The sequence below is a fragment of the Plectropomus leopardus genome, chromosome 9, assembly GCF_026936395.1.
Source record: "Plectropomus leopardus strain MGB_pleo_1.0 chromosome 9, ASM2693639v1, whole genome shotgun sequence".
NCBI classification, from domain to species: domain Eukaryota; kingdom Metazoa; phylum Chordata; class Actinopteri; order Perciformes; family Serranidae; genus Plectropomus; species Plectropomus leopardus.
In genome coordinates this window covers 15,887,988-15,904,224 of record NC_142184.1, presented here as the reverse complement: position 1 = coordinate 15,904,224, position 16,237 = coordinate 15,887,988, and the positions used below count along the sequence as shown (strand labels likewise).

At 40.4% G+C, this 16,237-nt stretch overlaps 1 protein-coding gene across 1 annotated transcript in view; it reads left to right on the top strand.

Moving 5' to 3' along the window:
* The first annotated feature begins 2,164 nt into the window (after window positions 1-2,164).
* Window positions 2,165-16,237, top strand: part of samd10b (sterile alpha motif domain containing 10b) — a 68,017-nt gene continuing 53,944 nt past the window's right edge. The window contains exon 1 of the mRNA XM_042492266.2: window positions 2,165-2,517. Within this exon, the coding sequence (XP_042348200.1) occupies window positions 2,505-2,517 (13 nt within the window). The 5' untranslated portion in view covers window positions 2,165-2,504. The remainder of the gene's footprint in view (window positions 2,518-16,237) is intronic.

The following is a 16,237-nucleotide window of genomic DNA, read 5'->3' as shown; positions in this document are numbered from 1 at the left end:
ACCAACTTTCAGTTCCACAATCACTGCTGGAAATGCTGTGACGTCTTGCTAGAAAACAACAACAAATAAAAAAACAAACAAAAATAACAGTTCTGGCGCCACAGTGGCCATTAGAAATGCTGTGACATCTCTCTGAAAAACACCCATTTTTGTTATTTGTTGGGCAATATGGATCTTATTTACACATCTTTGTCCATTCTGACTATACGCCCTAAAGACGTTTTACTCACCGCCTCCTTATAAGAGAATCTGGAAACTTTGGGGTCAAAGAGTGCAAGTTTCACAGCTTTCAACAAAAATGCTGTCTGAAAGTCTGAGTGAAAGTAAACACAAAGAGCTGCATAGCATAGCTGATCCATATTGTCAACATGTCGGCTGACTTACTTGCTGTATTCATGAATGCGTTCAGGTTTGTTTATGTCAGTCTGAGACGAAGGCTTACTTTTGATTTGGTTTGTTTGCAGAGAGAAGCAGCAGGTGAATGCAAGGCAATGGTTCTTGTCTGCAAGTTTGCAACCTGCACAAATAAAATGACAAGGTAGTACACACCATACAGTCTTCATTGCTTTCATTATGCAATAAATGGAGACCTTATAGAGAGAATCCCAGGTGACTCCTTTCTGTGTTTACTTTTAGACATAAAGGGAAGTATTTCATAAGATCTCTGCTAAATTGAAGTTTTTCAGAAAAACTAGGAGGCTTGTGTTCCTTGCTCTTACTACAGCCTGTATTTCTCAAATCTCTAGAACAGAGGTGTTGAGTAAAACTTTATATTGGTCAGTAGTCACAGAGGACAAAAATATGAGGATTTCACCTAGTTTGACAAATGCTATAATTCCACTTTAAGCACTACTGCAAATACTTCAAGTGTGGACTGGAGAGGCAGACACAATTATACTGATACTCATGTGAAACTGACTTTGCCTTTTGGCCATAGTTTCAGCTCCCAATAGCTGCAGCAATTATTGCCAATCAACCCAATTTGCAGAATAAATGTGGGCATTGTACATTTCTGCAAACCACAGGCACATTACATTTGTATGTTACAATGTCGCAAGTACAGTGAAATTTCATGTTTCAACAACACTGTAGTTTACTTGTGGTAAGGTTAAATAACAAAAAAAACCCAATTGGTTATGGTAAAGTTTATATTTTGTCATATAATTTGGCTTAAAGTACCCAGTTTTGGTGGTTTTCAGTTTTGGTTTTCGCTATACCAACTGGAAATGTAGTGTTGTCACCACAAAAAACAATTGCTCTAAGCTGTACTATCCAGACTGAAAACCCAGTGATGTCTCAACAGAAATCAACTGCTTTTCATGGCAGTATCCCGACTGGAAATGCAACAATGTCTCAACAAAAAACAACAGCTTTTTGTGACTCTATTACAACTGGACATGTAGCAGTGTAATTAAAAAAAACCCAAACAAAAACAATAATTGCTCCCTTATATCTTGACCACAACAATGTCTTGACAAAAAACAATTGCTTTTTGTGGCGATATCCCCACTGGAAATGCAGCATCTCAGTAAAAAACAACCACCTTTGTGTCACTATTTCTGGTGAAAAGCACAGTAAAAGGTCTCTAAATAATTCCCTTGTTTGGTTGCTAAAAAGCCACTGAAAAAGCAGTGTTGACTTGCTGAAAAAAAAAAAACAGCGAACAGTGGTCTGCAACCTGGATGGCGTTTCGCCTGTAGGTGTGATGCCATCCACCATCACCTTCATCTCCAGATGACAAAGTCAGCTCCAGTCACTTTAGGAACGTTGATACGATACATAACAGACATACAAATGTGACATATCTGTGATTTGCAGAAACACACAATGCCAGCATTTTTTTTCTGGCGACAGGGCTTTGCCAATAGTCTTGACACCAAAATTTAACTCTTTGTTGCATGAGCAAAGTGTATGGTCTAGCAACTTTAAAGTGATATTTTGATTGTTTGGTAGCTTTTGCCATTTTATAAAACGTATTCTATCAGAATATTTATACTTTTTAAAAATATATCCACTGAGAAAATGACCGAGTAATATTCTGTTGTAGCCTATGGTTGCCATAATAATAAAATGTGGGCGTGAGTGTGTGGCTGTTTGTGTGTGTGTGTGTGTGAGAGAGAGAGAGAGAGAGAGAGGGAGAGAGAGCAGTATCTAGTCTGTATCCAGTAACAGCTGGTGGTGTCGGGGCGTAATGACCTTTTGTCTCCCGGCGGTCAGGTACGGAGAGGGGGGCGGAGATTCAGATTCAGGAGCCGCTTCATATCGGACTGGTCCCGGCGTCCCGGACGAACAAATGGCCGTGAACCGACAGAGAGGGAGAGTGTGAGCCACGTTTCTTTTCTTTTCTCCGTACAACCACAGAGAGAGGCATCTCCATGTGCACGTAGTAGGTTAGAGAGGGCAAGAAGCGCTCTTTATCCTCACACTCAGAACATTTCATCCATCTGGCAGAAGAATGGGAGAGTCCTGTTGACACCACGGAGAGATACACGCTGAGACCGACTATGGCTGTGGACGGTAAGAGCGCATACTATTTATTTGACCAAAGCAAGCCACACACTATTCTTACAGGGACTCAACAATGAGTTCACAGTGACCTTACAATACTTAAAGATTTTTTTAAATCACACATTAGACCACATTAGAATTTTTCCACGGGCACATGTGCTTATTCTGAAGGTAATAATGGTGTTTTACTGAAACGGACAGAGTTATGGTTTATCAACTCCGTTATTGTAACTGCAGATATATAGCCTAAAGACTACAATAGCCCATAACTGCAATTTCTTTGATTTTTAAATAACCTGCTGCTCGATTATCATGAATAAAATAAATCATCCAAGTTGTATCTAACAGAGTAAGAGATGCTGTCAAAAGTGTAACTCCACTATTTCCACCATCAGTCAAGTTAAATTGAATTTGACATAATCCTTTTTGTAACTCATGAATGACACTTACAAACTGGAGCTGAAAGGCATCTATCTTTTTACTGATACAATGTTTTGGAGTATTTTAACATTTACTGTAGCCTAGAAATTCTTTTGTGTACTGGAAAGAGAACTAGTTCAGTGTGTATTATGGTCTATTTGTACCTGATGGTCTATATTTGTGAGCCAGCACCTGCCTCACCTGGATAAATTACAGCTCAGGATTATCACAGTGAGGCAGCTTTGTTCTCCATTCTTTTGTTTGTCTAATAATGGAGACACAATGCTGTAAACAGATATGCTCTTTTGTACAACAATAAGTACACTCTTCTGATATGCTTGAAAACAAAGGACCTGAGCCCCAAAGAGATTTTTTTTGTTGTTGTAACACAAAATCATAGCCAAACTCCAATCCTAACCATCATCCATTTTACCCAACTTAAACTTATTGATTTATTGTTTGGTATATTAAAAGTCAGAAAATGGTGAAAAATGCAATCAATATGTCTAAAACCCAAGATGACATCTTCAAATTGCTTGTTTCGTGTGACCGACAGTCCCAAACTCAAAGATTTCCAGGGAGAAATGCAGAAAATTGTCACATTTGAGAAACTGGAAACATAAAATGTTTGGTAGTTTTGCTAGAAAAATTACTGAAACAATTTAGATGATTAAAAAATAGTTGCAGATCAGCCTTCTTTCAACTGATTCATCAAGTACTCTTGTCAATCTGGATGTCAAACATCCCATTTGACAGAACATGAAAATGATCAAACATCTTTACTAGTTGAGGTCACATTCATGCTGCCTTAGCTTAAAACAAATGTCTGTTTATAGGCCTCTGAGATATCTTACCCACTTCTCCATCTTCAGGGACAAAGCTGAATAGCTACTAATATGCTGCGCATAAAAAGCTCTTGAATATTTCAGGATTGTTTGTGTCATTGTTGTTGTTGTTGTTGTCCTGTCCCTTTATCTTTGCTGTGCTTGGCTGGCTGGTGTTTGCTCCAGGCTAACTAACTTAAGTGAAGCCTAATCAGAGGCTCTCTCTGCTCAAGGGCAATAACGCGTGTGAGAGCATCAGTGTGGTGCCAATGCCAAGTGTGTTTTCCATCTGTCCTCTGTCTACTGAGGCAGGTTAGCTCTTCATTAGCATGGCTGCAGGTAGGACACTCAGTCAGATATGCATATAAGCCCGGTGACACATTGGGCTATCTATAATTAATCCAAAGTTTACTTAAGCATCATTAATTTACTCAGCGCCCTGGGCGTTGACGCCACCCTGACAGTGTGCTGTGCTACTTCAACTACAAAGACTGTTGGTCCAGAAAGACTGTAGCATTGTTTGAGGACATTTGATTTGCAACCAGTGGCAACAATCAGAAGCAGGGATCCCTCAGTTTCACTAATAGTCCTTGTGCATGTCAGGGCACAGACTGTTGTTTGAGAGGATTTTGTCTGAGTAAAATGTGATGCTATTTCATAACAAACTGAATAACTAATGGTAAGATTGTATCATTATAAAAGTTAAAGGTCTAGTGTGAAGGATTTAAGGGGCTATAATGGCAGAAATGGAATATAATATATTAAGTATGTTTTCCTTAATTTAAACATCTGCAAATAAGAATCATTGTGTTTTTGTTACCTTATAACAAGCCGTTTATGTCTACATATGGGAGTGGGCCCTCTTTGTCAGTGACTTCCATGGTACCACCATGTTTCTACAGTAGCCCAGTATGGAGAAACCGAAAAATTGGCTCTAGATAAAGCCATTTGTGTTGTCATGTCAGCCACTGTAGTTAGCAGCCCCTTCATGACAAGTGCTTTGGAGAAACACTTATTTTTTTTTCAACTTCACCTGCTTTAATCAACATTTTTACTGGTTTACACTACGGGATCCATTTGTTTTGGAGAGGAAGCGACTTCTGCAATGATTCAGCTCATGGTAAAAATTAATGTCTAGATGTTAAGTTATCAAAGGACAGGTGGTGCTGGCAGCTCATCTCTGACATGCCAAACAGCATCAGAGAAACATCTATTTCTAATATGAAACTACTTTCTATTTATGTGTTTGTTTGTTTTTTTCACCGCCGCAATTAATTCAGCTTCCTGTGAAAACCTCCTGAACAATGAACACTGAAGGAATTTTTACTGGGAGAAGTTTCAGCTGGTTGCAGTCTGAAATGCTCCCTGCGAGCTGCCACTAAATCCCCCTAAAACCTACTCACCAGTCCTTTAAATCTGTAGAAAAAACAAAGAAAACAAAACAAAAAAACCCCAAATAGACACAAGTAAAGCAAACTCCACATTTTACTGTGGGACATTTTGTACCCCAATTTGTAAACTGTGAATGTCTGAGGTTGTGTATATGTACAGCATAATAGCTGAGTTGATTGTTAATGTTCACACTGATTTCCATTTGTCAGAGGGTTGTTGTTTCATTGTTAGGTGGGCTGTCAGCTATTGGCCTGTGACTCTATCAGTTACAAAGGGTGATCTGCATTAATAGACACTATTTGTCTCATCTTCATGTAAATTGCAGAGAGAATTACATTTTTCGTCTTGCTGCCTGCTGCAAAGCGAGTCACGCTATATAATTATGTCCCCTGCATGTTTTGGCTGTTCAGAGTGGATGAAATGCATCAGACATTTGCTTGAATCGTGCAGGACATCTGGCTGTATTGTCATATCTGAGATAAGCAACCAGACAAACGACGCTAGTGGGCCACTGCATTGTCCAGTGCACGTTGCTCTGGAGCAGGGTTTTTTTTTCTGAGCTGGCGGAGAGCAGCATGATCCATCCCCTATTCACATCAAAAATAGGCATGGGGGCAACCCAGTGTATGTATGTGTGTGTGTGTTTGCGTGTGCTTCCACTCCAAGAGGCAAGCCTGGCTAAGCCCAGCATGCAGGATATCCAAAAATTTGGGCCGGAGCAGAGAATGCCAGGGTGGCCTCCATCCATCCATGCACTGCTGGACATATGTGCTCAACCTGACAGGCTCACATGGAGACAAGCACACAGCTGGATCTGAATCCAAAAACAGCCCATTTATTTATCTCAACCCCCATGTCTCTCTGGGTATGTGGGTAGATAGACCACTGTAGGAGGGTCGATGGTGTCTGTTTGCTGTCTACATAATGGACATGTGAGTAGGAAGGGGGCTAACAGATGTGGAGAAATGTGTATACAGAAGATGTCTCCCAAATACTGAAGATTTAATAGGATTTTCCTCTTTGAAAAGCCACTGAAATGACACAAAAATGAAAAACACTGATGTCTCTTCTAAAAAAAGCATAACTGGCATTAGGGGAGAAAATAAAATGAATTTCTTGCTTTTTATTTGTCTTATAAATCATCATTTTAAAAGAAAAATATTGTTAAAAAATATGTATTGTGTTTTCTTCGAACTAATTACCAATGCAATGTCAACCATTAATCTTTTCCACTGGTGAGAATTGAAATGTTGATATCAACAATTAACATTTCCACTAGCGAGAAATGAGCTGCAGTATTACAACTAGTCAAAATTACATTGTGGATATGTCAACTTGGAATTATAATTAAATATTAATTTATAGATGTTTGTAATTGATTTCGATTCGAAGTTATTGGCAAAAGTTCACTAGCTGTAGTTAAGTTACTGAAATCTACAATGAACATTTCCAGGAGTGAGAAATGAGTTGAAGAATTGCAAAATACATTATGTATATGTTGCTTGGAATTATAACTTATTGAAATGAATTCATCTCCAATTGATTTTAATTAGATGTCAATGGTAAAAGCTGAGCTTTTCACTAGTGAGGCATGAGTTGTGGAAGTGCAGTTAGTCTAGATTACATGTTGACTTAAAATTATGATCAAAAATACATGTATAGATTACTGTAATTGCTTTTGATAAGTTATATCTACAGTGAACATTTCCATCAGTAAGTAATTAATTGTTGATACCAAGAATTAACATTTTGACTCATGAGGATGCAATTATTGATATCTAGTCAAACTAGTCAAAAAAGCAAATTACTATTGATAAATAGTAATTTGCTTTATCAAAATTACTATTGATAAAAACATCTGTTATGTTTTCCTATGTATAAAAAATATATTAAGAGTCAACCATTGATTTTTTGTAGTATTTAGGTGAGGAACTGTCAACCATCTAGACTGTTGTTAAGACTTTCCTCACAGCCCCTACAGCACACGAACACCCGTTCTTCAGATCAGGTCATAAAGTCGTGTGCTTGCTCAACTGTGAAATAATCGCCCCTTTCCAGCAGGGCGCTCCAGCTATGCCACAGGATTTCAATCTGTATGTGTGCATGTGGGTATGTGCGTGTGTTTTGGTCTGTGTGTGTTTGTTTGTTTGTGTGAACCAAAGAAGAAGCCGAGGGGAAGCCAGCACCTCAGTGGGTGGGACGATGGGGGAGGCGGGGGTGTGGATTGTTAGCTTTACACAGATAAATACGCCCTTTGTTGTTTTCCTGGCATGCGTTACGTTGCCTGCTGGAGACAGTGTCCATTTGGCGCAATTGGTGTTGGAGCCAAATGTGTTTCTGGCCTCTGTAGTAAAGTAATATGGTAATAGTCTGTTAACCCTCTCGGTTACAGCGGCAAACTGGGGTTATACGGCAATTTGGTGTGCGTGTGAGAGATCATGCAAGCTGTTAACCTCTCTCCCCTGTCCATCGTCATCTCTTTCCTCCCCATAGCAGGGAGTGTGTCACTCAATATAATGCATGGAGAATCCTCTTGAACACACACACACACCCACACAAACACACCCTCCTGTCATCCATCATCAACTCTCTGATCCGCCACAGCCCTGCAGCTGCACCTGGCCTGAGCCTGTGGATTTTAGACCCACAGAGAGAGGAATAAAGACAAAGTGGACAGAGGGAAAGTGGAGACAGAGAGAGATGTGTTTGTATAAACTGCTTCAGTGTCTGAAATTCTATAAAAGTCCTGACAAGAGTGATGGAGATTGACTGGAAAAGTACTCATATTGTTCCTTCAGTTGAGTGGCATTTTAAAGGATATGCGATTTTTTTTTATTGCAACTCATGTTTTGCAGTTTTGGCCATGATTTTTACTGGTACTTATAACATTTTACCTAACATAGTAATTGCTATGATCTAGGAACACAGTAACACTGATATAAGAACCACAAATGCTTAGATGAGCAGACAAAATGGAGTAAAACCAGCAAAGGAGCCAGATTATCAGAAGTGCTTCAGCTGGAGGTAAAACAAAACTGGGCAATCACTCATTGCAATGAAAAATTGTGTGCCTGCGCAAGTTAGAAAAGTCCAGTAGATCAAAGTTGAGAAATCAGTCTTCAGTTTGTGATCCATGATACTTTTATACTTTTGTTTTTGTGACATTTTCTTTGAAACCTGCACAATTATGTCACAGCTTGAAGTAGAAATAGACACATATTCTCCTTTCATTTATTATGAAATAAATGTTGCCAGCACAATGTAATGGCTATAGAATAATAATAGTCGTTCGCATTAGTTCCCTATTAGCCTCGCTTTCACTGTGCAACTCTGTCTGCCACTGAAAACTAACGCTCAGTTTACAGCAGAAGGGCATTAACAATTGTGCAACCAAAACAGGAAGAGGATAGTGGTTTTGTTTTCCACAATAGCTATCCTCAGTCACCAAAGAGCATCAGTATAGTATTTTCTTAGCAATTGCTGTCCTTAGTAGCAGAAATGGCGAACAGTCAAACTATTAAAGTAACTATGGACACAAAATATAGTGTATTCTGTGTTGGTGGTAGTAGCGAGGTTCTGAGGAAAATGGAAAGCAGTCGGTTGTTTTTGTAACAGCGGTGTCAACAATAATCCCACTTGGAAACCCAGGAGGAAATGTTTAAAAGTCGTCTGTTTTCCTATACGATTGTAGCGCTCGTGATGGACAGTTTCAACTTAAATTGCCCAAAAATTAGCAGAGCCAGAGATATCAGAATTTTTATTCCATATTTTCTTATCAAAGGAATGGGACAACATTACCCAGAACGCAAACTGGCCACTGACAGGTTAGAGATTCAGGCGTATTATGCTTATTGCGGCTAAGGATGCCTCAAGATTACAGAGTTCTGGTTAACACTTCTTTGGTTAACACATTCCTCACACACTTTCATTCTCAAACTTGCAGTCTTCCGCCCCAATCGACTCTGACTCAAGTGACATAACTTGAGGTTATTATTGTGGTCAAAACTATGGAAATAACACTGAAAATTTCAATGAATAAATAAAAGAATTGTCCTTAAAGGAACCCAAGTGTGATACTGTAACTCAGGATGAGGGTACTTAAGACTGCTCGCTATAATAGAAACTCAGTACTGAATTTCATTCAGACTCAGACATTTATTAGAGTTGATGTTGATGGAGAACATTTCCAATGACTTATTGATCTAATGGATTTGTCAAGTGGTCCTCACAGACTATCCGCCAACCGTTTTGACCTTTGACCCAGTGTGCAGGGGTGGGCAGAGGATGATTAAGTAGATAAACATTTACACTCTGGTCCTACAGGCCTCTCAGAGATTGATGAAGTGGTAAAAAGAGGAGCATCCGCTTCGGCATAAATCAGCAGTGGATGAACAGGAACAGAGTGGTGAATTTTTTTGGATTCTGCTCTGAAGCGTCACACTTCAACTGTCTCATCTAGTCTGCCCTCATTCCTAACCATACCATCTTTTTAATACTTCCACAAATGACAAGGCTTCACCGTTCCGATCCAGTGCCCTTGTTCCGGGTCCGACTTCACCCTCACCTCCCCTCCTCCTCCCTTCCTTCCTCTCCCTGAATTAGAGTGCGCACAAGCCCATATCCAATTTCTCTCCTTTAATTAGCCTTCTGCACAGGGAGAGGGATCAAGGGAGAGGGGCTGAAAGGGTACGGGGATGGATGAAAAAGAGAAATGTAATTTTTCTGAAGGATTGCACTAATTAGGTATAATTTCATACAGGGGTTGTATCCCTCATGTCCAACACTGTTGTTACTTACTGACTCAATACACACAAACTCAATCACTGTCTCTTTCTCCGTCTTCTTCTCGCTGCGTTTTTTTCCTGCTTAATCAGTTTAATCAATGTGTTTTGGCCTTTCAGATAAAGCATTTGTGTACTTTTTATTTTAAGCTATAATTATGCTAATGGATTTCTAATGACTCAATTTAGCATTTATGAATATTGTCAATTGTTTCTTTCCATCATTACCATCTGTCCTGAGAAAATGAGATAGCATCAAACGTGATGAGGCCACGTTCCACTAATATCCTCGTGTCCTCCGCATCATCCTTGCCCAGATGTCTTTCAGCCTGCCGTTTCAAGGAGAGCGGTCAACCTTTCCCCCCACTCGCTCTCCTTCCCATTAGAGTCTGCTAAACAAACAGTCTAATTAAGTGTGGCCTTGTGCGATAGGGTAAGCTCGGAGCTTTTCACTCTTTGTTAATAGGTTGGCCTGCTCCTCCTACCGAGCGCCGGGGGTCAGTGGAGCCTGTGGTGCAGATTGCCCATTAAACCAAATGGCTAATGGCTCTAGCTACACCATAACAAGGCAGACATCCTTGCATACTCCGGATCACGACTCACGTTCATCCGCCCGCAAAAGCAATTACATCGGTGCTTGCAATCTTGTAGCGTGATCTGTAGCAGGTTTGATCTGTGTGTTAGATAGTTTATATGCATATACAAAAAGTATGTGTGTTTTAGACTCATTCCATCCATCAGTCATACCTCTTCCAAAAATAGAAATCAATTTTGCTTTCTGTCTTCTCTTATCGGCTTTTTTGCTGTTCCCTTTCTCTCTGCTCCCCCTCTTGCTGCTCCAGACTATATTTCAAACGTTTTAAAAAAAAAATGTCTGACCTCCATACGGTTCACCTTCTGTTGCATACTTCTTTGTGGATATTCTGCTTTCTCTCTCATGCTGTGTCCTCTGATGTTAATAGTGCCCTGTGAACATATATACAACTCTGACGGGGTCAATGGCCTTCTCTGGCTGTCACAGTGCTGCTCCAATGGGCCCTCAATTTACCATGTCAATAGGCAGCCAAGTGTCAGCGTGTCAGTTCCACCGCCTCGGTGGGGAGAAAGAGCTGTTTAAATGCAGCTCAACTCTCTGTGTCTCTCTTTAACCTCTGGAACCAAAATTCTCCCTTCATTACATTTTTTCCCCCCTCACATTTTCACTGCATTTGTTGGCTGCGTTTCATGTTTCTTCTCAAGTGTTCTCACCTCCATATCTGTCTTTCTTTCTTTCTCAAATCTTTTTATTGATTTTACACCAGTATTATTGACAATAAGCAATGGTATGTCTAAAATGTCAGAATGAGCTACATACAAGGTATACAGTCATGAACAAACACACAAAGCAAGCCACTTCTTTTGACTCCTACCCGACCTTCACATATCCATTAACCCCCTCCCACCTATATTTCTAGTCCTTCACACTGGTTACTGAAAAAGAAAGAAAAGAAAAATAAATAATAATATAAAGTAAGGCAGATGCTGTTTGCACCCAAATGTCCCTAGCCAACAATGCTATTTGCAACTGGGTGTTAATAACCATTATGGTTATTTACAACTAGTTGTATATTCCTGGGCATCCAAACAGCGTTCAAAAATGATGTTATCATGAACGAGTCTATTCAGCTACTCTGCTTAAGTTCATGTGCACAATGTACATTCGGCAGCTTCATCCATCCTAAAAACTAAAGATAATAAGCCAATGTTGACTCAGACAGGGATCCTTTATGAAGGTCTTGCGCTAAACACACTTATACACCTCATCCTACAATCTGTGCGGACTGTGTCTCTCTTTATACTGCTTGACCTGACTTTCTAGCTGTAAGTTCATGAGTTTTTTTCCTGTAAATTTACCACTTTAATTGCAGAGAACATCCCAGATTGGCTAGTACTAGCCCTGACAATGACCCCTTGTCCTAATCTTAACCACCCCTATCTCGGCCATAGACTGTAAAAAAATAAATAAATAGTCACAGCTCGCATTACATCAAACATTGGTTTGTTGACTCCCATTATAAAGGCCTCACGTTTGGCATTTCAGCCATAGCCACCCGTTTTTTTTTGGCACCCAAAGCGACTGTATCAGGGCGAGAGGCTGGAACTCTGGATGAGGGAGAGGTGGATCTGATTGAGAAGCCAATGATGCTATTGTCAGATGGTCTGTCACTTCACGCAGGCCACTCTTAACCATGTGCATGTGCATGTGTACACACCTCTGTGTGTAACCATGTGCATTTGTTGACATCACGGTAGTGGCATCCCAGAATACAGAATGATACCTTACTCATTAATATGAAGACACGGAAGTCCACTAAAAAAGCAGCAACATGTGACGAACTAGGATGAAAACGTGTTGGTCTAGCCAGTAGTTTAAAAGCCCTGAATATACTGTTTTATCATTGGTAAGTTCGGTGCTGCAGGTTGTGGGACTCCAAATAGGGCTGTGAGAGGTTAAGGTTCATGCCAAAAACTTTCCCAAGTGTGTTAAATATTTGACACCAGAAATCTGTTACATAAATATGGACAGGACCAAAACATTCTCACCTCCATCTCATCATCTTATTTTTCTGCAGTATTCTTCTCTTCGTGCTCGCTTGTCATTCCCCTATGGTATCTCTCTGGAGTAACATTTAAAAAATCCCCTCTCCAATCACGTCAATCCCACCAACCTTTGCGTGCTCATTAAAATGTTTCCCTTTTTCCCCTCTCAAGCTGGCTGAGCCCAGAGGAGGCTCTGGCTGAGATATATAAAAGCCATATGGCACTCTTGAGAAATGCCTCACGCCATGTCAAATGTATATTGGAGACTTATAATGTGCTCAAGCTACAAGGATATTTAAGTGGTCTGATCCGACATGCAGGTTTGTGTTTGCATGTACAAATAATCTGATTTGCTGCCTTTCAGCCACAAATAAGAACTGACTGTGATTTCTTAATGTCACAGCCCAGAAAATGTCCTAGAGGCTGAGCAGAATAGATCCTTTTCTGCCTAAATGTAACCCACTACCTCATGTGGCCCCGACTGACTTCCTATTAAATGATTCATTCTCAGAAAGAGACTGGGGCTATGATCCCAGAGCCACTTATACAACATCTACAGATCATATTTTACAAAAGAAATTAGATTTTTTTATTTGGAATCCCAGACCTGCAGCTAAAGCTAGAATTCTTGAAGTCATTGTTTTTCATTTTTTTCTTTGGATTTGTGGTTGTTTTAATCCTTTACTTTGGTCTTTTTCTTCCTTTACATCAAGTGGTGGGAAAACTGGCTGTACACCCTGTGTGTACAATAATGCTCTTTAGAGTCTCTGCACCCTTTTGACCTGATTTTGTTGAAATCCACTGAGACATGTGGCTGTTGTACCTTATCCGTAGATTAGGAGGGATTTGTCCCGTAAAAAGTGGGAGATAGAGGCAGCGGGATGTGATCGCCTAAGTGCTTCGTTGGTCACAAAGGCTGTAGGACTGAAAGACAGAAAAATCCTGTAGCATGTGTATTTTGACTCTGTGAGCACCCCGCAGCAGCGTAAGACTTTTGCAGCTTTTGACAGCCCCTTTAAGGAATAAAAGCCATCAGTTTGCATCCCGATATATCCGCCTAAAAGCAAGATCTTTCTTCTCATTTCACATCACCTGATTTTGACTTTTCCTCCAGTCCTGTTACTGTGTTTTTTTAGAACTTTGCCCCAGAAATAGTTGTATTGAGCTTGGAATGACAGACGTTCAAGTGGAAGCAAGACCAAAGCGTTGTCGCAGGAGGCAGCCGGGGTTACAGCGCTGTCAGTCAGAGTTAGTGGGGGCGGGCTTTAAGCTGTCATCCCAGCGTTTCGGTCTCGCCCTACATATCAGGTCACTGGTGCTCTGCAGGCTTCGGGTCTTGGCAGGAGCAAACACACAAGCCGACACACCTACTTCTACACACAACATGCATACAGTTATGCACTAGTGCTCACATTTGCACTTGGGGGCCACCAACTGTGGCACAGAGACAGATCTTCCTGCTGGGAATAAAATCTGACACAAGTCATGTATTAAGTTTGCAAGAATCTTTGTGTCATCAAAAGATGGAAGACAAGCTTTTCAAAAGAGATGAGACATATTTTTAAACTTTTTAAACTGGTTTAGAGGGATCTGTAATAGGTGATAGCAGAGGAGAGTGTATTTAGAGATTTTTGGGATGAGTTGGACCGACTTTGGCTGAAAGTGAACTAAGTAAGGACTAGCTAATAGGCTCTTCTCTCTTGTCCTCTCTCATCTAAAGTGAAAATGGACCACAATCAGGCAGTTCCTTAATGAGGAGATGTAATGACATAGACATGAGTGTGTGTGTGTGTGTGTGTGTGTGTGTGTGTGTGTGTGTGTGGGTGACATAGAAAAAGATAAAGCGAGTAAACGGGGTTGTTCGCGCATGTGCTATTAATGCCCCATTGTTAACATGATGTGTCTGAGGGATAATTGGAGTGTGTTTAAGTGTGTTTAAGTGTGTGTGTGTGTGTGTGTGTGCGTGTGTGCGTGTGCGTGTGTGCGTGTGTGTGTGTGTGCGTGTGTGTGTGTGTGTGTGTGTGTGTGTGCGCGCGTGTGTGCGTGTGTGCGTGTGCGCGATTGTCTGACGTCTGAGTGCCCGGGTGATAATAAAGAAATGGTTCAGCGGAGTGGAAGACAGAGCAGGAACGAGAGCGGGTTTGGCACGGCTATGTTGGAACAGAAGCACTGAAATCAGACACACACCATGAAAAGTGGCAGTGTCAGCGAGTGTTAACAAGCCAGTGCACACACGCATTGACATGAACGCACACACACTCAGGCTGATTAATTGGTAGGTCTCTAAGAGGAGGCCCGAGGAGTCTCTACTGCACTGTGTCGCTTGTGAAACATCTGGCGTCATTACAAGTCAACATTAGGGATGTTATCAATAGAAAGCTGATAGTGTTTGAAAACCTGACGTTGATGGTGCACTGTGATGTATTTGCCACAGCAAATGGGTAAAGGAAGTTGTAGTTTCTCAATCACCTAATGATATTGACTATTACTTCAGCAATTTGGTTTTTCATGAGATCATAGATGGCTTTTTTGATTTAAAAGTTAAGCAGCTACAAGGAGAATTTAACGTATGGTGTATGGTGTTTATGTCTTTAACCTGTCTTTGTCCTACTGCTACTTTAGTTCTCTCATCAAAATTATTATTAAAAGGCAACGAAATCCGTTAACCTGGGTGTAAATGGTAAGCAAAGTTTACTTTGTTTCACCATGGTCATATTACAGTAATTAATCTTACATAGCTACAAATAGATACATTAATTCATCATTATGCATCATGCAAACATCTGTGTTAAAAAAAGTTGCATCTTTCTTTCACTCACTTCCAAAACACATACACATGAGCCAGATTAAGGTCTTTACTGCTCTTGGAAAATATCAGAAAACACTACTGCTTTTGTCCACAGGGGCTACCAATGTCAACAAAAAATTAAAGTCCATTGTAGTTGCTTTAAAATATAATTGCATATCATAATAGCTGTCAATTCATTTTCTGTGAATCAGTGTACAGATATTTATCCAACTGTTTTGCTACTGATCTTACACCTGCCAGAGACAGTTGAAGATACATTTCGTTTTGCAAGAACTACAGTAGGGTCTGCTCGCTTTGTTGCAGAGATTTAGATCAGAAGATTGATACCTCAGGTCTGTACAAGATGTATGAAACTTCAGCCAGGAGACAGTTATCTTAGCTTAACTTTGCACAAAGTCTGGAAACGGGGGAAAGAGCAAGCCAGGGTTTATTAAAAAGTGCCCACAACCCTGCAACTCACTAATTAACACAAGAAACAGAAATTATCACTTGCTGTCTTAAGATAACATACTGTGTTTCCCAAAACATTGAACTGTGCTTTTAAAGGAAAATAAAGGTAATAAAACCACGAGGAAATAAGTAGAGATGGGGACATTAAATAGAGGAGAGATGGATAAAAGACAGTATGAGTGTGTGTAGAGTAAAGGATTAAGTGGGAAAAAGGAGCAGAAAGGTTCCCCTGGGATCCTTCGGCCTGGACAAGAAGCTCCTTCTGGGACGTTCTATTTACTGATGTGTGTATTTGCCTGCATGTGTGCATAAAGGCTACACAAAGACCTTTGATTCTCTTCCCCGTTTCATCCCAAACTGCCCACTTTGTACCAGCTGCCGTCTGCTACGTTACCTGACAGTGCAGCCTCAGGAAGCCGTGTGAGTGAGGAAGAAAAAGTGTGTGTGTGTGTGTGTGTGTTTGTGTGTGTTTG